This window comes from Phacochoerus africanus, chromosome 1 (assembly GCF_016906955.1).
Source record: "Phacochoerus africanus isolate WHEZ1 chromosome 1, ROS_Pafr_v1, whole genome shotgun sequence".
In the NCBI taxonomy this organism is placed as follows: Eukaryota; Metazoa; Chordata; class Mammalia; order Artiodactyla; family Suidae; genus Phacochoerus; species Phacochoerus africanus.
Window position 1 is genome coordinate 127,197,671 of NC_062544.1, and position 26,125 is coordinate 127,223,795.

The 26,125-nt window shown below is 42.8% G+C and overlaps 1 protein-coding gene across 14 annotated transcripts in view; it reads right to left on the minus strand.

Moving 5' to 3' along the window:
* The window catches only part of MAGI1 (membrane associated guanylate kinase, WW and PDZ domain containing 1), a 676,654-nt gene that overhangs the window by 44,376 nt on the left and 606,153 nt on the right, over positions 1 to 26,125 (minus strand). For all 14 annotated transcript variants that reach the window (XM_047778731.1, XM_047778778.1, XM_047778819.1 and 11 more), the window contains one exon: positions 5,086 to 5,117. In XM_047778731.1, coding sequence (XP_047634687.1) covers positions 5,086 to 5,117 — 32 coding nt within the window. The remainder of the gene's footprint in view (positions 1 to 5,085; positions 5,118 to 26,125) is intronic.

Sequence of the window (26,125 nt, forward strand, 5' to 3'; positions counted from 1 at the left end):
AGTGGTGACAACGGAGAGGGAGGGCAAAACCAAAAAACATTTTGGTGCCGGATTTGATAGGCATTGATGAATGGTCCAATGAGGAAAAAGAGGAAGGCGAGGGGGAGAGAAGAAGGAGGTGGGGAAGGGGGAGGGGAAGAGGGGATCTTAGAAACAAGGATATCCACCTGCAGGTCCCCAGCTTGAATAAATGGTTGGAAAGGAGCACCACATACTGCGTTGAATATTACCAGTGTTAGCTACTGCCATTATGCAGATATTTTTGAAGCCAGATTTTTATTTCTGAGCATCAAATCAGGGACAACTAGAAAGAAAGAAATGGGTTCAATTTTAAAAACTCCATAGACGTCCTTGGCCACACGCTAGCTGTGAACGTGTGTCAAAATGGTACCAACCTCCCCCCCAAAAAACGATTTCCTTATTACTGACAGGCCAGGGAAATTGGAAAGATGCAATGGACTTCATAAACAGAAATGGGGGAAAAAATCCACTCATTAGTATTTCACAGAATGATTTCAAACTGGAGGTACTTATAAAGTGAGCTGAAAATATTTGCTCGGAAGAGCAAATGAATACAGACAGCACTTAGGAGCTTAAATGATGAAAAGAATTCATGTGGCTTAAAAATGACAAATCGATCCATTTTAAAGCAAAATTATTTACAGTTCACATATCTGCCAAGACTGAAGGCCACTACAGAGATTTACATGGACAACAGGAAAAACTCCAAGTGCTGATGAGGTTTTAGGCCAATGTCATTAAAGGTTGCACGCAAATCAGTCTCAAATACAAGCCCAATCAGAGGATGGTCCTTCATTTTGTTTCTTTCTTTTATCCTTTACGGGTCTAAGTCAAACAGTTTCTTCCCAAAAAGGCACAAAGGAAGAGATAATGGAGAAGAAAAAGCAGGTATTGATTGGATATGAAAATGAGTTTGAATTTATACTGAATGTTTTAATGGAATCTGGTACAAGAGCAAAGTCTATTTTCTAGGGCTCCAAAGGCTGAGGTCATGAGTTGCTACGAGCAGTGAGAGGCAAAAAGACTTAGCTAAGTAACCCTCATCCTTCCCCCACCAACTCTCACTGTTTCTCCTTGAAGCTTGGAGCTTTGGTGGGTTGTGTTATTATCCTAGTTCTGGGACAAGTGGCATTGGGGCCACCAAGAGAGTTTGAGAAAGAGGCAGCACGGAAGACAATTCAGGCCGGGGTCACTTACTATGCACTCTGTCTAAAACACCTCTCCCTTGTACTTCTTAATGCCTTTTCCCGGGGGAAAGGAACAGAGGAAAGTGGATCAGAAACATGTTGTTGTTGCTGCCTCTCAGCTTGCTGTGTTTGCTGAAGAGACTTTCTTGCCCATTATTTGGTGTCCCCTACACGAAAATTTGGGGGGAGAAATTTTTTTAGGCACAAGGAAAATGTTGTCTCCTTAGTGAAAGCTTTATGCTTTTTTTTTTTTTGATCCAAAAATAAAAAGCAGAGTAAATAATGTAGTAACCAATGTTGCATAGGCTGCTGGGGAACTCAGAAGAATTTCACAGCTCCACCACAGCATCTAACTCAAGCTTGGGTCCTTTTTATGGCTTTGGATGACATTTTGCTTAGGTTATTAAAATTAAGAGCTGCATGATTTTCATGGTTCTATGTCATATTTTTGCTTGGTTACCTTTGGAAAGTATATGATTATCTGACTTTTGGCTTCATAAGGATGGTGTGTAGAGATCTGCCTGTTTATCTCTCTCCAGCTATATGAGGGCATGAATATTTTCTGTCTTAGTTCCTGCTGCATTCTAGAGCTGAGTCTGGTACATAGGAGGTACTCAATAAAATACCTGTTGATGGAATAAATGTCAAAAAAACTTTGGTGATTTGTGACAATGACTCTTCTTCTTGAAAGGAGCAATCCATGAATCACTTGTAAGCTCCAAAGAGAATGGCACCATGACCATATCATGCCAAAACCTGACACTTAGTAGTTTCTTGACACTAACTTGCTAAAGGATGGATGGACAGATGGAGCAGTGAATCAAAAGATGAATATATGGAGAGTTGAATGGATATGTGATGGATGGGCAGATGGACAGGTGGACCAAGGGAGAAAATGACTCAAGAGTTGGGAATTAAACTAGTGAGAAAACACAAGTGAACACCAACTTACACTTCAGGGTTTGGTGTGACATTTAGCGTTTGCAATTCTCACACACAAAATCCTTGTGTGTGATTTAGATCAAGAGCCTCTGTGAAACAAGTTTCCAGTCAGAATGATTAAACTGGGCCACAGAATCAGTTTCCCAGGGAGGCCTGAAAGCTAACAGCAAATATGTCTTATTTTTGTCTCTGCCATTTGGCAGAAAAACCCCTGATGCTGTGGTTGTCCAGGTATCAAATTAGTAACCTTTTATTAAAACACCGCCATCGGCCCCCACGAGTATATAAACCATCCATTTAACGTTTAAACTACATCTTGTAGGTGAAAGTGCTTATTGAGAGCCAAGTTATAGAGGCAATCCAGGATGAGAAACAAGATCACCAAGAGAAGTCCTTCTGTTCTACTAAAAACACAACTACTTAATTATTGAAAACATTTATAGAAAAAAATGTATGAGGGCAAAGGAAGCTGTCAGTCAAGTGAAGAAGCCAACAGTGTCAGGTGCCTCTACAAATAAAGAACCAACATATGGTCCTGAGTTCAGACAGTATATTCTCAGAGCTGATGGTCAGGCTCATCCTATCAGGCTCATCCTATCACAGCTCAGGCACAGTGTGCATTTCATTCCATGGTCTGCTTAAGGGACCCCATCTGTTACGATGTGAATGGCTTTCTGGAACTACGACAGCCAGCTTCCCCATGGATTCCCTCCGACCCTACCAGAAAAACCCCATCATCATCTGTCTGTCTGGCAGGACTTCATCAAAATTCAAACTGGGAAAGAGAAACAGCTTTCAACCCACCTGTATGGAACTCCCACTGATCACAGATGTTAGCAAGGCTCTCCTGGCAACAGCAGACCTTGGCTGACACCCCGCACCCACAATTTTGTATAGCAGCTGCCATAGTGTGCCAGCAATGCTGTGAAAACCATCAGCCCTGTCCTGGCAGAGAAACTGGGGAAGGAGAAGCCCCTAGGTGGGGGCTGGTTCCTTTAGAACTCAGCAACACACCAGTCTCTTAGCTTGTGGTAATTAAGAGCCAGCAGACTGTGGGCAAAGCAGTTAAGAGAGCTTTTTTTTTTTTTTCCTCCCCTAGGAATGCAGTTTGAGTAATTGGCTTGCTGCTTGCTAATGACATGGATTGAAAAAAAAATAAATGGTCACAGCAAATTCTCCTCACTGACTTGGTGAATGCAGGCTCCATACCTGTTTGCTAGCCTTTGAGTTCAGCAGGGAATTCCAAAACACTTTGAGGGAGAAGAGATGCAAATGAATCTACAGAAATCCTTTGCACAGCAAGTTTAAATGGGATGCAAAACAGAATACCTTGCTACCTGGTGTCATGCTGCCCGGGCAAAAGTGCTCTATCTTCCCCCAGTATGCTTCTTGTCAAGACTCCATTCCATGTGGAGTGTGTAAAATAAGTCCGCACATCACGTAGCATACTTAGGGGTGCGGGAGGAAAAAAGGAGAACTCCTGCTAACTCAAGCTCATGTGACACATCTTACAGATTTGCTTCTTTTTTTCTGAAGGCTGAATAGATTTCTGACTATTACCCAGGGAGCCAGAGACACACATGCAGGTACACACACACAGATACTCAGACACACACTCTCTCTCACACTCTGGTATCTCTGAGGTTCCAATGTAGACACCTACCAGCACTTCTCACTCTGGACATTAACACAAAATGACAAGGGAAGTAGCCCTGAAGTCACATGTTCCCATCACCATGGCGCCATGCCATTGGAATCACATCAATTATTACAGGTTTTTCTCTTTGGAGAACTTAGGAATGAGGCTTAAGAAGGCAGAAAGCTCTCTCTCTCAGCTCCTCAATAAACTTCTGTCTCTCGCTGCCAGGCTTGGGGACAGGTGGAAAGAACTCAGCTGCAGCACCCACCATAAGCTGCAAAGTTTAAAATATTCTCCTTTCTCAGAAAGCAAGAGGCTGTCAATATCCCTCCCCCACCCCCTCAATATTCAAATCACAAAGAAGTACACCTCTCTTTATCTTAATGTTAAATGATATGGGAAGCTTCTTTCCCCGGGGTCAATTTCACAGATCGATTTCATAGGCATCAGAGTTCCAAATTTTGAGTTTTTAAGTAGCATTGTAATTTGTTGTCAGTGCCGTGGGAGCAGAACTCACCACCACCAAGCAAAACACTACAGCCTCTAAGCTATTAGCTAACATGTCAACTAGGTAATGCATCTTCAGGGAAACCAGATTAGAAAGGACAGCATAACATTGATTTTTTTTGTTTGTTTGTTTGTTTTTTTGTTAAAGAATCCTATACCTGCAGCATAATGCCGCTAAAGCTGGCAAAACAACAAAGGACATTTCTTAACAGTAAGGAAATGTCTTATTCTCAGTGCGGGGGCATTTTCCTTGTGAGCACAGGCATATATACAGGGCAGAGTGATTCCTCTATAAACCTACAGGCTTTAACATTTTTAAATAATTCATCATTCAGTGCCTAAGAAAGCTTGCGGAGGGAATCTACTCTTGTGAACTGCTGGAAACACCACTTGAGAGCAATGCTCCTCAGGAAGCAGGTAAAGCATTTTTTTTTTTTTCTCTCTCTCTTCCCAAAAGAAACAATAGCATTTGTATCAAGTTAAAATATCTAAGAAACTCATTGTTTGAATGAGAGGTGTGAAGCATTTATACAGAGAAAATTCCAAACATGCATTCTTGAGCTAGACTCCTGCAGCCTGCCTACAATCTCTAGACAGTTAAAGACAAACCCCAATACCTTCTATACCAGACGGATCCCCAGAACTTAATAAAATGAGCTCTGGCTCTTGTCTCCTCCACCCACTCTAAAACACATTCAGTGAGGTCCAGCCAGATAGCGTCCTCTCCCAGCTGCAGCCCCCCTACCCGCACCCCCCAAAAGAAGCACCAAGTAACTGACAAGTCCTTACCGACTTTGGGCTCTTCTTGGGAACTGGCAGCCCTGGAAAAAAAATGCAACAAGGAGGGAAGGGGGGAAGAAATCATTAGCATATAAATGTTACCTTTTCCTTAAAGAATAATCCCCAGGTGTTTCATGGCAAGCTAGCCATCTGCAGAGTTATGTCAGATTTCTCCCTAGCATCGGAGTTACCAGGCTGTTCATATCGAATCAAAGCAGAGGGAGGAGGAGAGCGAGAGGCAGGAGATCTATCTGCATTAGCTATGCTGACTTGTACTGCAGCAGCCTGGAGGCTGGGAAAAGAAATTCACAGACCTCAGCGGCCTGGGAAATTGAACACTTGGACAGAATCTCAAATGCTCTTCTGGATTAAGAGGGACTTAACTTACAATTAAGTCCAGGATATTTCCTTTCCACACGATCTACTTGTCAGCTGAAGCAGACCAATCAGGACAGAGGAAGAGGGTGTATATTTAGTTTCAGAGGAGTACATGGTTTAAATTAATTTTTTTTCTTTTTTGGTCTTTTCTCCCCCCTCCCCCCACCTTTTAGGAGAGGAAATGCCTTCTTTATCTGGATAAGCTGAATACCAAAACAAAGACGGATGCTCTTCTGCCAGCACAGAATACAATTCAAGTTGGTCTAGGACCCCCCTCCAACCATCAGTTCATCTCCCCACACTCATCCCCAAACAAACTCCTATTTAGTTGGCTGGGACCAGTGCCTCGAAAGCAAGCTGTTGGGGAGTGAAAAAGAGAAATTTCACAGAGCTAAGCGCAAAGATAATAATGGAGAAAGAGAAAGGCAGGGGAGAAAAAGATGCTCAGTGAACCTAGGTGGCTCTTCCAAAACCCTGTCTTTAGTGGGAGGGTGAGAGCTGGAAGGGACCCCTGATCTTGCTTCTAGGAAAGTCAGCGGCCATCAGGGGCACACTTATGGGAAATCTGTCACCAGGGAGTGGAGCAAAGGAGGGCTAGAAAGGAAAATAAAAGCATTTATCAGTGTTACAAAAGTAATCATTTCTGCAATCTGTCCTCTCATTTTTTTTTTTTTTAATTTTTGGTTTGAGCCAAGATTAAAATGTGAAATGCAGATGCCACCCGTAGTAGGCACAACACGGGATCCGATGTATTGCGATCTGATGATTGTGCAATGGAAATTTCAATCTTTTTATGAAAACCTTGATCCCTAGGTAGCAGGATGATTTCAACTTTCTTGGAAGTGACTTGTCAAACCATGCTAAGTTTGGAGCAAGTAACTCAAGGCCATGGAAGGGGTAAATGGGAGAAGGTAGCCACAAGGAGGAGCACTGCTAAGGGGCCCCCTGCAGGAGAGGCACGACAGGGACTGCTCACCCCCACAGGCAATGGGGGCACTCTTCTGGCACAGCTTATCACCTCACCAAAAGGAGGTCACCACGGTCTGGCACAGAGGCTGTGGGACTTCGGAGTGCATAAGGAGGACGTGGCGGCTTCTTATCAGTGCAGAAGCCCAGGTCCCACCCTGAGGGGCCCAGGAATATGCAGTATGAACAAACATTCCAGGAGATGCTGGCGCAGAACATCTGAGGACCCCCTTTAAGGAAACTATGATAGAGCAGAACGAGGATTATTATTCTTTCAAACTTGGATAGACAAACTTCAGTGAGTTGCTTTAAAGTCCCCTGTGCCTCAGTTTCTCAATTTAAGAAATGGGGAGAATAAAATCCACGGCATAAGGGTAGTTGTAATAATTAAATAGACAAAATGTTTAAAAAGCTTCAGACTTGGCACAGAGTGGGTCCTCAAATGCCAACCCCTTTCATCTTCCTTTGCTAACTTACACCATTCAGGGGGAAAAAAAAAAAAGTGGCTATGGTTATCTTATTGTAAGTAAATAAGCCTAGCATGTCAAAGTGCAAAAAATATTGTAGGGGAACTATTTTGTCTCTGGATGAGAATAACTGTGTTGAGCAATTTAGATGTGTCATTAAAAAAATAATTATTAGGTGCTTTAATTTGCTCATTAATGTGATTCCCTTAAGAACTTTCATCAAGTTACATTCATGTGGGTCACTGTGTACACTTCAAAATGGTATAATGTTACATCTTTAAATATACATTTTTCCCTAATTCAGACTGATCTTCTTAGTTAAGTGGAATAAGCAACACTTCACTGTGGTGAATTTTTACTACACTTGATGTCATCCGGGATCCCAATGACCTTCACCAAACATGGTGAAGAATCTCCAACCAGTTAGGAGGAGGTAGGGAAAATGACTGCCATCTACATTCTGTGAATCATTACTATAACTCTGACCATCTGAAATTCCCAACCTCTTAAGATTTTCATATGGAAATTAAAGGGCATTTGTGATTCTCTATCACAGAGAGACAGTCGCACACACATTCAAACATTATACACAGGTAGGAAGATGCTCCCAAGAGCGTTGTTGGTATAAAGGGAACCTGGAAATGACTGCAAGCCCTACATAAACTCAGGGACATCCAACTCATGAAACCATCTGCAGAGATTAGAAGGCACAAGCTAACTCTATGGGTAACAACATAGATGGTCTCCAAGCCATAAAGCTGAACAAGAAGAGGAGGCAGAGACGCAGGCATAGGAGACAGGTATAAAGCCCACTTAGACACATTCGCCTTCCATGACAGTGCCGAAATGTTTGTGGTGGGGAAAGAAGGGCTGGGGTGAGATAGAGTAGTTTAAGCACTTTAGCTTCAATCTAGAATGTTTTCAACAACACCATATTCACATCTTGCTGAGGCAATAAAATATTAATTTAACAATAAACATTAATGGCCCTTCCATTAATTCTACAAAAATCAACCAGTCTAAAGCCTACTGGGTCACTGGCTAAAGTCTGTTTCCTCTGAGGAAGCAGCTCATGGAGGCTTCTAGGCTCAAGTGACCCCAACAAGTTGTATTTTTCCACAAACAAGAAAAACTTCTTTGAATTTAAAGAGTAATTTGCTCCTCTCTGCTGGCAAGTCGCCAAAATCCTTCCTCTTAAAAGAGCCTCCCCACTGACAGGAGCCAAAAGTGGCCACAAATTAGTATTTAAAAAGTCGAAAATCAAGAGACTCCACGAGTTCCCGTCGTAGCGCGGTGGTTAACGAATCCGACTAGGAACCATGAGGTTGCGGGTTCAATCCCTGGCCTTGCTCAGTGGGTTAAGGATCTGGTGTTGCCGTGAGCTCTGGTGTGGGTCTCAGACATGGCTTGGATCCCGTGTTGCTATGGCTCTGGTGAAGGTGGGTGGCTACAGCTCCAATTAGACCTCTAGCCTGGGAACTTCCATATGCCGCGGGAGTGGCCCAAGAAAAGGCAAAAAGACAAAAAAAAAAAGAGACTCCATTTGACTGCTGGAAAGAAAGAAAGAAAGAAAGAGAGAGAGAGAGAAAGAAAGAAAGAAAGAAAAAGAAAAATTGAAGATTTGTTTTAGGCCCATGGAGTCATTAAATCTTAAAATCTAATGAATATGAATGCTGGAACCAAGCTCCTGATGACAATTTATAATTTATTTCAGCCAAAGCTATTCAGATGGACTGAAAATAGCTGGGAAGACCTAATGGAAGCCACTTAAAGGAGATCACTATTTGGCAGAATTCTCTAAAACCGAGAAATCATGATAGCTGGCCCTGTCTACTGTCTAGTTAGAGGTGACTGCAGGATATCCCACACTGGATGGGCAACAGATAGCACCCTGATCCCATACCATTGGACCTGATCGCACATCATTGGTTTTTCTTACTACAGATGCATGCTCTGTGTTCCCAGTGGCAGCAGGAACCTTGTGTTGTAGAAATCGTGTCACAGGTTACCTATGAGGCACATGAGCAGAAGCAGCCCCTGTCTTAACAAGCTCATCTGCTCCCTCCAGGGAAAGGAAAGGGAATTTTGAGAAGTGGCAGAAGAAAGAATCCACAGACAGCACCATCTGCTCTTAGAGCCTGGAAGGTGGCAAATGCTACTTCAAAGGGACCCCGGAAAATTTCATGGGAACGTGCACCTTCCGAGTGTGAGCCTAAGTGTGATCCATATAAGTGAGAAAAGCTTGGGACCTGCATTTCTCAAGTTCCCAATGAAGAAGGGGTCCCCTGGGAGAAAACACATGGCAAATTCTCTGCTAGCCACAGGGATCTGATCAGTAACGATGAGGAGGAGGAATCTCTTTCCTTTGAAATATCAAAGCCATAAACTAGGCTACTGAACATGTTCTCATATAACTAAGTGGCAAATGTTATTCTTGATGGAATTTTATAACAGCTGTATACCAAAGATTATATCAAAAAAGTAAAACTATAACAGAACCCATAAGCATTTCTGAAACAAGAGAAGATTATACACTAAAACTGTATGTTCTTTGGCTCACGGGATCATAAGAGAGCTTTATTACCTACCTTAGAACTGTCTACAACAAGAAAAGCTTTTTTACTTATGAACCTATACATACACACAAATACCAATCAACAAAAGTCTATACTGCTTCTTTAAGACAAATGCAGCAAATTTCAGAGCATTTTATTGCAATTTTCAATCTCCAGAGACATCTCTGCCCTCTACATCCTCCAAAACTTACTTACTTTTCTCCCAAATGAATATACACATACGGTTTCTTTAAGCACCCTGTTGAGATTAAGACTTGTGTGTGTCCTACCAACTACATGGAAACATGGACAATATTAGACAGCTCAGCTGGGCCATCAGTGAAGTCAAACAGAAGCCAATCACTGCCATTTGGGCACCAAGAATCAAAAACCCTGAGATGCTAGGAAAGTGAGTGGACCACCCCAGACCTAATTGCCTTTAGATTTAAAGGAAGTGAGAATGTCAACCAACCTTATGAGCTGGAAGAATAAAAAAAAAAATCATGCAAAGGGGAGTTCCCGTCGTGGTGCAGTGGTTAACGAATCCGACTAGGAACCATGAGGTTGCGGGTTCGGTCCCTGCCCTTGCTCAGTGGGTTAAGGATCCAGCGTTGCCGTGAGCTGTGGTGTAGGTTGCAGACGAGGCTCGGATCCCGCGTTGCTGTGGCTCTGGCGTAGGCCGGTGGCTGCAGCTCCGATTGGACCCCTAGCCTGGGAACCTCCATATGCCACGGGAGCGGCCCAAGAAATAGCAACAACAACAACAACAACAATAACAACAACAACAAAAGACAAAAAAAAAAAATCATGCAAAGGGCTTGGGGGGTGGTGGTGTGAATCTGAAAGTCAGTATCCAAAGCAAAGCGGATCTAAAATAATAAAAATGTACTGTCTTATCAATTTCCTTTTTTTTTTTTTTAAATTGTGATAGTCATTCCTCTTTGCACTTTGTCCCACCATTTGAGCATTTTAATGGGAACATTTGGTTTCCTCCTCTGCATTCTGACCAACACTATGTCGCGAATCCACATGTCCTCACACACATGAGATTCTTCAGAGGATTGCAAAGCAAAATGCTGCCTTAACAACTGTACTGGTTCTGAATCCAGTAATGATATAGTCATGGAGCAAGGAACTTATATATATCAGAGAGAGGGAGGGAGGGAGGAGTAGTTCATGGAAAAGCCACGGAAAGCAGAAAACTGAGAATTTGGTCAGGGGCTAACTTGAGATTCCCAAGAGGATAAGATTACTTCTGAGTACATTTTCATTTCAGACCTCACTAATCTTCTTTCTTACTGTAAAACTTAGCAATGCAGAATCCTAAACATAGGGCTCAGATTATAGCTGACTTCACCTCAGTAAACTCATCATTAGGCGTTTGTATGAAGGGAACAAGCAGAAAGTCTCACACAGATTTATATAAAACGATGCTTAACAGAATGTTACATAAAGAAGGTAGGAAATGGAAACAATCTGAACTTCCAAGAACTAAGGAATGAATGAACACAGTGTCATAACCAGAAGATGAAAAATTACAAATTTGTTAAAAATGAATGGACTGGAAAAGTAAAGACTATTCAGTGATGTAGAAAAATGCTAAGGACATATGACATGATAGCAGATTTAAAACTGCCAGAGAATATAACCACATTGTTAAAAAAATAGATACATGTATGGAGTTCCCGTCGTGGCTCAGTGGTTAACGAATCCAACTAGGAACCATGAGGTTACGGGTTCGATCCCTGGCCTTGCGCAGTGGGTTAAGGATCTGGCATTGCCATGAGCTGTGGTGTAGATTGCAGATGCAACTCAGATCCCGTGTTGCTGTGGCTCTGGTGTAGGCCAGCAGCTATAGCTCAGATTTGACCCCTAACCTGGGAACCTCCATATGCTGCGGAACGGCCCAAGAAATGGCAAAAAGACAAGAACAACAAAAATAGATACATGTACCTATCACACACGTACATCATACACCCAAAGACTAAAGAAAGATGTGTGAAACTCTTGTTTCAGTATGCTAGGATGAACAGGTGATTCACATTCTTGTTTTCCAAGGTTTTGCATATAATACAGCTATGATCGTAAACGGCTAAGCATTACTGAATACTGCAGCCATATTGAGTGTGCTTGGACAATGGGATGTACTTAATGGCTTCAGTGCAATGCTAGATCAAAAAATAACTGAAGTTTGTTCTAGCGCTCTCTTGGCTCAATGACTGCCTTTTCTAGTCAAGTATCTGTGCTGCTAAATTACTGGGCCATGGCCTTGATTGAAAATGGGATAAAAAGCTGTTACAGCCTCTTTTAAGCAAAGCTGCACAGAAGCACACAATTCTGCATACAAATTCAAGGAACCTCTGAAACCTTGACCAAGGATACTGAGAAACCCATTCTGTTGGGGCCTATGATTCTCAGGTCAAATTACCTTGTCCAAGCACATGGGTATGGTGTTTGAAGGAATTTTAGGGTGAGGTTTACTTTAGTTGAGTTTCTGCCTCTATGAAGAACAATGTGTATGTAAAATACTTTATCTGAAAACAGAGGGGACAGTGAGAGGAATCAAGCAGAAAAGGGAAAATCTCCTTTCTTGGGAAGATGTAAAGGACAGAGCTAAAAATTTTTTTGAGGAGTGACACTGCATTAAAGAACACACTAGGGGAGTTCCAGTCATGGCTCAACAGAAACGAATCTGACTAGTATCCATGAGGATGCAGGTTCAATCCCCCTGGCCTTGCTCAGTGGGCTAAGGTTCCGGTGTTGCCATAAGCTGCAATGTAGGTCACAGACACAGCTCTTGGATCCCATGTTGCTGTGGCCGTGGGGTAGGTCAGTGGCTGTAGCTCTGATTCCACCCTTAGCCTGGGAACCTTCATATGCTGTGGGGATGGCCCTAAAAAGACAAATAAAATAAAATAAATAAAAAAGTTACAGTAATTTATTTTTAAAAAACCCCACCAGAACACTAATATTTATATTAGCAAAAACGCTGCTGCATGAAAAAATTATGAACCTCATATGTAATACTTTTATTCATATTTTGGCTATGTCTATGGCATATGTAAGTTCCTGGGCCAGGGATCGAACGTGTACCACAGCAGTGACTGAAGCCACAATAATGACAACCACGCGCAGATTCTTAACCCGCTGAGCCACCAGGGAACTCCGGTAATGCTTTTCTTGGGCAGGAGGGAGTACTATGATGATGAGACAAAAAAAAAAACCCAAGAGATTAATGAAGAACAGATGGGAAGGGGCACAGGAAAAAGAGTGAAAAAAATCGATGGTTTTCTCAGTAACGCAGAATGAATGATGATTTGACTGCAAACCAGTGGCTCTAAACAATTAACATTAAAGGCCATAATGTTTCTTTTAAAAAAACCATCTGCCCCATTCTCTGCCAATTAGTTTTTTTGTTTGTTTTGTTTAATACTTAATATATAAGTTGGGAAATAAATTTAAATATCCCTCATCTTACCTGTGAAATGATAATAAGGACAGGCCAGAAAACTGAAAAAGGTAGGTACAGTCGGCCTAATTTTTTCCACTAAGGGCAGGAAGGAAACAAAGGGAAGTGCATTCACTCATTTAAGTGAGCTGGGCTAAGGGTCTACTATGTGCTAAGAGCTGGCATGAACTAAAGCAATGCACTCAACCTACAAGGTCCTCTCTTCACAGTGCTCACACTCTGTGGGGAAACAGAATAAACAACTTCACAGATAATTTCAGAGTGATAACTCTAGTGATGCACACGAAGCAGGATAATGGAATAGGCAGTGCCTGAGATCCGTGGCTACATTATACTCAGTGGCCAAGCATGTCTTTCTTTTCTTTCTTTTTACAGCTGCACCTGCAGCATATGGAAGTTCCCAGGCCAGGGGTCTAATTGGAGCTGCAGATGAGGTCTAAGCCACAGCCATGGCAACATCGGATCTGGGCCACATCTGCTTGCAGCAAGGCTGGATCCTTAACCCACTGAGCAAGGCCAGTATTGAACCCGAATTTTCACAGAGACAACATCAGGTCCTTAACCTACTGAGTCAGAATGCGAACTCCAAGCATGCCTTTCTTGAAGAGAGAGAATTTGTGCTTAAAACTTGAATCACGAGAAGGGATCATGTGTGTACCTATCCACCCATGCAAGATTTACTGAGCTCTACCATATGCCTAGCAAAGCAACACTGAAGAGATAAAGGTAAATCAGACACAGCCCTAACCTGGAGGAATTCAGTCTGTCTTAAGAGAGAGAAGGAAAGCAACAGATATAATTCAGTGTGGTGTGCTAAGTGCCATGACAGAAGGGAGGACCATTGCTCTTGGGAACATGTGAAAAGAAAGCCAATCCAATGAGAAGAAAGAGGCAGAAGGTACCCTGAATACTAAAAAAAGGGCCAGCATTTAATCATGGGGTCAGGGAGTTGGAAGCAACATGCAATAATTAATGCTTGATTGAATATTGATGATGACCTTCTTTTAAGGTTCCCCCTCCCAAAACTAAATTAGTGTGCCAGCATAAACTCAAGGCCAAGTTTAAATTAGAGTACATTTCCACTGAAGGACCTTACAAACACAATACATCACAAAATTGAATCCATAAAACAAAATGAAAAATGGTTCAAGCTTAAGACATGTTGGATTTTTTTTCTCCCTCCTCTAGCCAAATACCATCATCAACCCCACAGTATAATTTTTTCATTGCAAATATGATACCAGCTGCCAAGAAGAGGAGCATCAGACTTAACGTCTCCAAAAAGATGAAGACATTCTTTCCTTTGGAGACCTCATAATGGTCATTATGAAATATTATGGCCATCATAATTTAAAGAGATAGCTGGACTTCAACTGTATGGAATAAAGTGGCTCCCAAATGCCGTGTCAGGTGGCATTTTGTTAAGAAGATTAAGAATATGGTTGTACAGCTTTACAGCAATGGAGAAGTCGGCTTCAATTACACAGTACATATAGCCTAATAAATATGTCCCTAAGAGAAATAAATGGCTTGCAAGGCTGGTGATTGCTAATGGTTTACAGAGCCTTTCACCTCAAAGTCACAAGCCTTGAACTGGCACAGGTGAGGAGAGGCCCAGAGTCATTAATACCTGCGCTGCTCAAAAACCTCAGTAAGATGGATGTATGGTCCTCACGCAATTTCTGAAAGATAAACGGTCATTTCAGAAAGGGTGCTGTTGAAGTATCATAGATAGTCGAATTGTTGTGGACTTTTGAAAACATGAAAAACACCCTGAGGGGTCAAAAACTCGGCTTCTCTTCTCACTTGCTAAAAAATAAATAAATATACAGGGTGTCTTCCAAAGCAAGGGCTGAATACAAAAATAACTAACAAGAATGGAGAGCTGGCCTGTGACCCACATTTATTCTTCCTAACTGCTGTCTAAGTACTAATATCATCCCAATGGTTACAGATGAGAAAACTGAGACAACGATGGTTAAATAAAATGTCCAAGGTCACAGAGTCAAGTGAGTGGCTGACAGGAAAGACTTGATCTAATGCCAAGCCTGTGCTTTTAAACACTGAACTGTAAGTCTCATTCAAAGGTGTTCACCTATTTTGGATTACAGCCCATTATGAAGGGATTAAAATGACAGTGTTTATGTAGACAAAAGACATTTTGTCTTTTGCATACAGCTTCACGGTTTAGGTTGATATCCATATAATGGGTAGAGGTATCTTGGACCCACAATTATGATGTGACTTTAGGAAGAGAGTTTCCTTTTTGCAAATAGCACAAAGTCTATGCGTAGTTAATCAAGTTCTTAAGATTCTGAGATATTTTACCCCAAGTCACAATATGGATGTCACTGACCATCTAAAGCTACACATGCTAAAACAGAAGAAGATGGGTCACTGATTTGAAGGCCATGAAGTCGGTCTTTAAAACTAAACATCTAACAGGTTGGCTAGACATGGAGTCTTACAGAATACTTTTAAAAGCTTCTTACTTCTTTGTTTAGCTGGAAAATGTACTGACACTACTTGATAATAGGATTCTTTTCCCCCCCAAAATTGGGAGCAGTGAAAAGAAAAAGCACTATCAATCTAAAAAGTCCACTAATTTGTCATGAGGCCAATCTTCCTTCTACAGGGAATATTTCTACTAAGATCTACTTAAAAGAGTGGAATTAAGCCAGTTTTTCAAATGGTTCCAGGAAAGCTCTCAAAACTCTATGTGGGTTGGAAATGTTTATAATTTGAGTATTTGGGCATAAGATCTTATCTTAGCCTGCAACTGCTTCTGCCTCTGAGGAAGATTCCCCAGCTGGCTTTCCTATCACCTACATTTCAAATTTGAAATACTTTGTGTACAAATGCCCTGTTACTCCCATTCTTCTTACCACTGGTTCATCAAGGTCTCCCTGGGATAAGAGGGACAACCTGTCTCTGCAGCTGTTCTTCCAAAGTTAAAAGTTTGACTTTTAGGAGTTCCTGTCATGGTGCAGTGGTTAACAAATCCGACTTGAAACCATGAGGTTGCAGGTTTGATCCCTGGCCTCACTCAGTGGGTTAAGGATCCGGTGTTGCCGTGAGCTGTGGTGTAGGTCGCAGATGCGGCTTAGATCCTGCATTACTGTGGCTCTGGCGTAGGCTGGTGGCTACAACTCCAATTAGACCCCTAGCCTGGGAACCTCCATATGCCATGGGAAGCGGCCCTAGAAAAGGCAAAAAAGAACAACAACAACAACAAAAAGTTTGACTTTTATCTGCATAGGATGTACAGGGATGTATGGGCCGGGTGCTGCGGAGGTGGGGGTGGGGGGGATTATGAAACAATAGCTCAAAATAGCCCACTGAAACAAAAAAAGTTAAAAATCTCTTTTCTGAGGTAGAAAAACAGAATGCTGTGTGGGTCCTTATTTTAAGGTCACTGGCCCCAAAGGGAAGCTTATCATTGTAATTGGTGCTGAGATGTTTCTAGGTTAAAAAAAAAAAAAAAATACATGCCAGGATCCTTTTCTTCAGGATGACTGACTTTTAGGATGATTCTTATCCTGGGTGCTTATTTTTAGCAACATAAGTCAGGCATAGGACCAAGTAGGAGACCCAAGAGGGTATCCTGAGTTTCATCCTTACAGGAACTAACTCCCTAAAACCTAAGGCCCTTCTTGAGGCTACTTTATCTTCCCCACCACATACACCTCCAGATGGTATCCTGAGCCCATCCAAGTCCGTCCATCTCTACTGCCACCGTCTCGTCTTGCCTAGGTGGCTGCAAGAGCCAAAAACCTTATCTCTGTTTTATTCTCCATCCCCTTTAATGCATTATCCACACCAAGTCCAGAGATACATTTCTACAGTAAAAATCAAATTATATGAACTCCTGACTCCATGTCTCTGTGGCTTCCCAATACATTTTAAGGAAACATGAAGTCCTTCCATGTTCTACCAAGTCCTCTTCACTCTGACCCTGCCTGCCTCTATAAATCCCACTAATCTTACCCTTGAATGGGCACTTTAGCCAGGCTGGTACTCTCTCCACTTCCCAACTCCTTCCTTTCATTCCTCTGGGCATTTTCATTGGCTGTTCCCTCTGTCCAGAACACTGTGCCTGCAGATCTATGTGTGTGGGTGGCTTTTAATCACTCAGGGCTCTCCTCAAATGTCACTTCTCCTGAGATGCCATCCAGGGGTCCAGACCATCAGCAGATCAGAAATGACCCTTCTCATCCCCCTTTATCTGCACAGCCCCCTTTGTTTTCATAGACCCTGTGACTCCCCAAAATCAATGTGTTTACTCATTTGTCATTTATATCATTTATCTTGTTTACTGCCTCCATTTCAGGGCTCTGTATCTTATTCTAGGGCTAGTCCCCCAGCCTTTGAATGGCATCTGGTCCCCTATTCAGTAAGTACCCGTAGAATGAAGGCATGCCTGCTGGGAGCTTAGGCAGTGAGTTTGTGTCTTGAAGGCTGCAAGAAGAGCTGATGAGGCAAAGGCCAGGGGTGGGTGGGGGTGGGCAGTGTGGCCTTTCTTTTCATCACCACCGTCACTGCTGTGACTATTTCACAGCTCCTGATCCTTGGGCTGCTCCTGATTTATTGGCTTGCTGCCAGGCTCAGCTCAACTCACCGCTGGCTGGCTGCCTCCCTCCTCCTCTGGCGCAGAGAGCAAGGTTCTGCTGTGCCACCTTGTGTTCTAAATTCCTTATCACAACGGATAGGGAAGGGCTCAAGTTGAAGAATTCCCTGGAGGCTCACAAGGCATTCCCCAAACCTGAGAGCCCTTGGTCCCAGCAAAGGAGTATGTTCTCAGAGACCCCCGGAGAGCCTAAATACATTTTCAGTTAAGGATGGCTTCAGTGCTTTCCTTTGAAAAGCAACTTTGATGACAACACTGACTTAAAAAGCTGCCAAAGCCTCACCCTTCCCCACAAAAAAGCAAACACACCCTGACGAAAAAGGCTCTTTCAGGTTCTTTTCTTCAGCCAAATCCAGGAATCTCTTAAGCAGTTTCAACAGCTTGATTTGGTGTGACAATCACTCTTTCTGTCACAATGTACTTTTTGCCAACTAGGAGGGCAATTTTCCCATCTGCTCCATAAGGGCGTCTATTATTTGGCCATTTCAATTAACTTCATTACTGAACTGCTTAATTGTAATGGAAGCCACCCCTGGCACCGTATCAAACTTTACTCCAATCTCTCAAATTTAGAAAAGCATGTTAGCCTTGGAGAGCCCAGGTCACGGTTAACAACAGCAAGGGGATCTGGCTTGGGAGTCCAGAGGCACTGCATTATTCAGTGTCTGGCAATCAGACCTAAAGAGCCATTTACTGAAGGGTCATGTTTTTCCAATGAGCAGAGGACAGATGATGAGCAGCCCCATTCATCTCCTATGGAGATATTAAATGTCTTCAAAATCCTCTTGCTGAAACAATATCTGCCCTGGTCTAGGTGATTATATGAATTACAGAGGGGGAAAAAAAGCTGTTTCCTTGACTCTGTCAATTTCTAATGATTGCTGCCCTCTATAGCAACAGGAAGCAGGAGACGCTCATGCTTTGTTCAACTATTAGATTTCAAGTTTTGGCGAGTCAATACTCATTTCGCCAGTTGGATTTGCTTAAAGGCAGACTATGGGAATCAGTTTCACCCCCACACACCCTACACACACACACACACACACACTGTCCCACTCAGGATGAATCTCAAGTAGAAATAACTTTTATAGGTCAAGTGTGTTGAAGATGCAGGGAAAATTCAAGGACTGCAAGGCCACTTAAAGAAATATTTTAGCTGGGAAGAGCATACACAACAGGGCATTGCCTTGAAGAAGTACACTATGTTTATAGCAGGGAAGAGTAAGCAACAGAAATTCTCACTGGAATTAACAAAGGTGCTCCCCCAATAAGCACTTTACAGTGAAGAAGATACTCTACATGCTACTCACGGTGGAGCTCAAATGCCAGAATCCTTTTGCTCCCTCTCCTGTCTGATTTTGGCAGTTGTGTGTGTGTGTGTGTGTGTGTGCTTTCTTAGTAAATGAGGATCTAATGAAGTTTAGTCAGTGCAGAAGGAGAACAATGCAAACACACTGCAAATGGATTTTCCAAAGCTGTCAGCAAGTTTTTGAGACTGCTTTTTTTTTTTTTTTTTTTCCTTAATTTTATGGCCACACCTGCAACATATGGAAGTTCCCAGGCCAGGGATTGGATTTGAGGCACAGCTGCAACCTATACCAAAACTGCGGCATTACCGGATCCTTCAACCCATTGCACTGCCCAGGGGAGCTAACCTGCACCTCCAGAGTGACCTGAGCCAGTATAGTTGGAGGCTTAGCCACTATGTCACAGTGAGAACATCTGATACTGCTTTTTATATACAAGAAGTTAGCCATGGGTATTTTGGGGCAGTCCATGCACAGTGAATGTACCCTGTTAACCAATGTTTCTCTTGCTTTTAGATTTAACATCCTCTGGAATGACTTATACATGACAAAGAATTCCTGAAACAGTCTAACCAAAAAAATGCAGTACGAGCAGCACACAGGAACATGAGGAACATGTCCCTGGCCTTGAACTCATACTCAGCTTCTCCCAAAATTAAGAGCCCGTGGATGCACAGATAAGACAAAGGTGAAGGTTCCCACTGCCCTTCCCATGGTTTGGATTCTAGACCCCCACTCACACATTACTTTCAAGCATCTTTCCTCCTTCCCTCTCCTCTCACCAACCTCCCAACAGCCTTCTTTCCTGCAGCAGTGATTCCTACTTTTTAGATTTCAGGGCCAGCAAATTTTCACTAAACAGATTTGAGCAACTGACCACAAGGTGCCAATTCCCTCTTTTGCAAACCAAGAACATTAAAAAAAAAAAGAGGGGGGGAGGTAGGAGTTCCTATAGTGACTCAGTGGTAACGAACCTGACTAGTATGCATGGAGATGCAGGTTTGATCCCTAGCCTTGCTCAGTGGGTCAAGGATCTGATGTTGCCGTGAGCTGTGGTATAGGTCACAGATGCGGCTAGGGTCCTGCGTTGCTGTGGCTGTGGTGTACGCTGGCGGTTACAGCTCCACCTTGACCCCTAGCCTGGGAATCTCCATGTGTGGGGGGGTGCAGCCCTAAAAAGACAAAAAAAAGGGGGACGGGGTAAATAAGAACCAAGTGCCATTCCATATGTAAAAGGATATTTCAGCAGAGTAAAAAATAGGAAGGATATAATCTCTAAAGGAGTTTATCGTCTTAGAAAAACTTTACTTCATGAATAGTCTACTACTCTGTCCTGCTTTTTCTCATTTCACTGTTTACTGAAAATCACGTCATCCCAGACCGGAAGGAACTTCTCCAGCCACATTTTTTTCCTGAGGCATCTCCTTCTTGCCTTCTCTTTTCTTTCCTCTACCCCAGAAAATGACTCTAAAAGTACTAGAAATGGCAGGACCACCTGAGTTTCCCTTCCACCTCCTTTTTCCTAAGCCCCATCCGGCCCAACAGAGTGGTCAACCGTCCACCAGGACTGCAGTACTGAGCTAGATACAGGTCCACTCCTACTTCAGATGACAATGCAGAGGCTCCGGGATGCTGCCCATGGCTGGCCTGGGCTGCACTGCTGGCGGGTGGCAGAGAGTGGGGACTGCAGGGTGATCGTGACAACGGGCCAAGGGGCTACTTCCAACACTGAGCTGATACAGAAGAAATGGGGACTTCTCACACAAAATCTCTCCAATCCAAGTTCAACACACAAGAATCCAGAAGCTAGTTTCATTTGCATCTTAAAAGAATAAGATACAGCATTTCTAAGAAGCAAAAACTAAGGGTGTCACTACTATATATAACAGAGATCACCAACAAGGACCTAGTGCACAGCACAGGGCAGGGGAATATACTCAGTATTTTGTAATAATCTAAAAAGGAAAAGAATCTGAAAAAGAACACACATGTATGTATATATACTTATAACTGAAGCACTATGCTGTACACCTGAAACTAACAGGACACTGTAAATCAACTATACTTCAATTAAAAAAAAAAAAAAAAGGTGTTGTGGAATTCCCATTATGGCTGAGTGGTAATGAACCCAACTAGTATCCATGAGGACAGAGGTTCAATCCCTGGCCTCACTCAGTGGGTTAAGGATCTGGCGTTGCCATGAACCATACTGTAGGTTGCAGGCGTGGCTTGGATCTGGTGTTGCTGGGCTGTGGTGTAGGCCAGCAGCTGTGGCTCCGATTCAACCCCTAGCCTGGGAACTTCCATATGGCGCAGGTATGGCCCTAAAAAGACAAAATAAATAAATAAATACATAAATAAATAGTGTCGAAGGGGTGAAAGCCATGGTTCTCAGCCAAGGTTACTGCTGCCCTCGGGGGATGCTGGCCATGTCTGAAGACACTATTGGACATCACTGCTGGGGAGGAGAGTGCTCCTGGGATCTAGAGGGGAAAGAACAGGGACAGTGCAACACATCCCATGCTGCATGGGACATACCCACAACAAAGAGTTATCCAGTCCAAGATATCAACAGTACCCGGTAAGGGAAACTCTGGGATAAAAAACAACTGGCTCTTTCTCCTTTGATCACCAAAGTCAAAGTAAAAATTGCTTTGCAGGGGCAAACGACATAAAGAATCCCATGAATTCATGGGCAATGCTATTAGTTTTCAAATGCAAGAATTTCCTGCTTTGCTAAGTGGTATCTATGGCAAAAGTAACTACAGAAAACATTTTTAAATTTAGAAACAACATAAATACCTAAGAAAGCAAAGACGTAATTACAAGTATTTCCAAATGATGAAAATAAACTGGTTACTGTTTATGCAACTATAAGAAAGCTTTTTTAATTTTTACTTTGATTTATTATTTATTTATTTATTTTGGCTATGCCTGTGGCATGCAAAAGTTCCTGGGCTAGGTATCAAACACACCACAGTGGTGACCAGAGGCACAGCAGTGACAATGCTAGCTGCTTAACTCATGTTGAGCCACCAGGGAAATCCAAGAAAGCTTTTTTTTTAAGTTTCTTAATTTTTTTTTTTTTTTTTTTTGGTTTTTAGGGCTGCACCCCATGGCATATGGAAGTTCTCAGGCCAGGGGTCCATTCAGAGCTACAGCTGCCAGCCTACACCACAGCCACAGAAACACCAGATATGAGCTACATCTGCAACCTACATCACAGTTCACAGCAATACAGAATCCTTAACATACTAAGCAAGGCCAAGAATCAACCCCACATCCTCATGGATACTAGTCACATATGTTTTCATGAGCCATGGGAACTCCCAAGAAAGCTTTTTTAAATACAGTCTTTTTGATGGGTGTCTCATGCCATGCCCCCTGAACATGTCAATTGTTAAAATAAATGTCTAGTGAAAACACAGGTTGCTGAATGAGGTAAGCTGATAGCCGACACCAGGGATAGAAAGGAAGGAATTCCCTGTATTACAGAATCTTAAAATTGCTCCCTGCTGCAGCTCACCAACTATTATAACTGCTACTCTATTCTACAGCACAAAAGGATCTTTCGAATAACTTTGCCTCAAATATTAAAATCACAGAAATAGTATATGAGAATTTTTCATGGCAAAGGTAACATGCCAAATGAAATTTCTGGAAAAAGAATTAAGCACGGGAAAAGGGAGCGGATGTGATTAACCACAGGGTATTTTAGCTGTTTACTTGCATGTCATTCACCTATAATGAGAGATTAGCACAGTGCTGAAGTTCCCCTGAATGAAAGGAAGAAAGAATAGCGTTTGCCGCATGTGGCAAGCAGCAATAACAAAAAAAACATTGAGAACATCAGAAACACAAAAAGGAACAGGACTATGAAATAAACCAGAGTAACAGCATGGCTTTAAAAAGGCAGGTTCCACATTGCCAGTGGAAACAACACTCCTAAGGACCTACCTACTGCTATTTCAAAGGTATTAAGGTTCTACCAACAAAATTTTGGAACCCGAAAGGAATACGTTCACAAAGAGGGGACATGACTAATACCTGAGCAGGATTACAAAAAGGGGAACTACCAGACAAAGTATAAGCTGGCAGACATTTTTGAATCTGCAGATGCCAAGATGGCAATGCAAAGACAGACTCAATAAAACCTAGCAGACACTTAAGTCCGAATGGTGGTAAAGAATGTGTGATTTGGAGTGTCTGTCGTGGTGCAGCGGAAATGAACCTGACTAGGAACCATGAGGTTGTGGGTTCGATCCCTGGCATCGCTCAGTGGGTTAAGGATCCGGTGTTGCCGTGAGCTGTGGTGTAGGTCGCAGACACCGCTCGGATCCTACGTTGCTGTGGCTGTGGTGTAGGCTGGCGGCTGTAGCTCCGATTGGACCCCTAGCCTGGGAACTTCCATGTGCTGCAGGTGCACCCCTAAAAAGACAAAAAAAAAAGAATGTGTGATTTACTCTGAGGAAAATGAAGAAAGGTGGGACAATATTACACCAAGTCAACTCACTGCCTCAGATAACAGTTTTGAACATGTTTGAAACTGTAAAATGCTAGAGGAGAGGCTAGAAAGATACCTTTTCTGATAAAGAGAAGCTTACCCAAGTGAGGTCGCAAAACTAGTATTTGCGAAGGCAAAAGCTATCACAATAATGTTCCTCAGAGCAAACACTTTTCATCCAAAGGAGGCGATAACTAATTAATGAATTAATTTTCATATGGAACTAATAAAGCAAGGGCAGAAAATAAACTCTAAAAGTCAAGAAATAGTCTGAAGATACCTTCTTTCTCTGTTCAAAAAAAAAAAGTAGAAATTAAACAAAAAAGAAAGGAAAAGTAGCCAGTTCCTGAAATTTGGAAATGATGATGGTAAAAAGAAACTCCTAGAAAACGAGCTCAGAGCAGGTCCATGCAGCCCTCTCCTGCTGTCTTTGGGTCTCAGTCTCAGCTGTCTATGGGCAATGGGCAGGTAAAGCACTAGAGTGTGTGAGGCCAGACGGAAGACAAAAGGAAATGGCAGCCTGTGGCAAACTGGAATTGTTGGTGCCAAGTAAAAGCATTCAAATTTTAAAATATTCTTTGAAGAGATGACTGAAAAATACATGAGTGTGTCATGCCAAATACTGCCCAGGGACCACCAATTCACAACTCTAAATCCTTCTGATACTTCAAAGCTCTGGTCTAGTAGTTGCCAGCATAAAGCTTTTTTTTTTTTTAGGGCCGCACCTCCAGCATAGGGAAGTTCCCAGGCTAGGGATCAAATTGGAGCTGCAGCTGCCTATGTATGTCACAGCCACTGCAATGCCAGATCCCAGCATCTTTGATCTGCATACACCACAGCTCACAGCAATGAAAGAACTTCAACCCACTGAGCGAGGCCAGGGATCACACCTGCACCTTCATGGATACTAGTTGGGTTCATTTCCGCTGAGGCACAATGGGAACTCCTCAGCAGAGGGCAATTTTGCCCACCATACCCCTAGAGGTGATTTGTCAATGTCTGGGGACTTGTTTTGTTGTTACAATTTGGGGGAGGAGGTGTAGAGGCAGGTAAGCTTCTGGGCAAGATCAGGGATGCTGTTATACCTCCTACAACCCACAGGATGGACCCCTGTAAGAAGGAATTACCTGTTTAGAAAGGATAAGCAATGAGGTCCTACTATATAGCACAGGGACCTCTATCCAGTCTCTTGGGATAGACCACGATGGATGATAATGAAAGAAAGGGAATGTATATTTATGTATGACCAGGTCACTTTGCTGTACAGCAGAAAGTGGCACAACATTGTAAATCAACTAGACTCTAAAAAAAATAATAATTAATTAAAAAAGGAAATCTGGGCGTTCCCGTCGTGGTGCAGTGGTTAACGAATCCGACTAGGAACCATGAGGTTGCGGGTTCGGTCCCTGCCCTTGCTCAGTGGGTTAACGATCCGGCGTTGCCGTGAGCTGTGGTGTAGGTTGCAGACGCGGCTCGGATCCCGCGTTGCTGTGGCTCTGGTGTAGGCCGGTGGCTGCAGCTCCAATTGGACCCCTAGCCTGGGAACCTCCATATGCCTCGGGAGCGGCCCAAGAAATAGCAAAAAGACAAAAAAAAAAAAAAAAGGAAATCTGCACTTAAAAAAAAAAAAAAAGAATTAGAATCATTAGGCCCAAAATGTCAATAGCAGAGGTTGGGACACTCTGCTCCAGCCTCCTGCCAATCAAAAAGGCTTCCTTGTCATCCTCATCCTATCTGACACATCTCTTTTCCAAATCTGTACTGCACAGATTCAGACGACTGTGAGTAAGGTTCACTTGTTAGTTCTGTCTCCCTAACTAGGAGTAGCTTGTTTTCTATCCCCGTATCCAAGAGCTGTGTACAAACTATGCACTTCATCCTTGATTTGGACCAGGAATGTGTCAACTGGAAAGAGGCTCATCACCCATTTACAACTAGGACATGGTATAGAAGAGAAGAGCTATAATGTAACGTCCACCGATTCTATCAATAGGAAACCTCAAATATACAGAAATTTTAAGAGCTTAACTTTAGGGAAAAAAAAAAGAATCACCAAAGCTAGTTCTACTTTCTGCAATTTACAAATACTGCTCCAAAGGCCAACCCCTCCTCTCTTATGCTAGATCCTATTTCATTCTTTTTTGTTTTTTTCTTATTTGTGGCTGCACCTGTAGCATATAGAGGTTTCCAGGCTAGGGGTTGAATCAGAGCTGCAGTTCAGGCCTACACCACAGCCATAGCCACACCAGATCCCAGCTGCACCTGCAACCTACACCACAGCTTGCAGCAACACCGGATCCTTAACCCAATGAGTGAGGCCAGGGATCAAACCACATCCTCATGGAGACTAAGTTGAGTTCTTAATCCGCTGAGCCACAATAGGAGCTCTTGCCCTTCTTAGCACCCTCGCTCCTACAATGATGTCTTTCTTCTCAGCACTTCCAGTTTCTCTGTCTATTGGTTGTTTCTATCAACAACCAGAATGCTGTCATACCTCCCATCTTAAAAACTAAACCAAACTCTCTAGACTGAATATCCCTCTTTAGCTAGTACTTCTTTTCTCGGTTCCATTTTACAGGGAAAACAACTTGTTTAAATCTCCATCCTACTTCTGCCTTCCACCCTGATTCCGGGCTGCTGCATTTGCACACATGATGGGCTCTGCTCTCAGAGCTGACCAATGCTGCACGCACTGTCTCCACACTCACATGCCTCAGCTTTGTGCTGCCATCCTCATGGAAGGAATCTCGAGACATTTCTTCCCTGGGATTTGTTA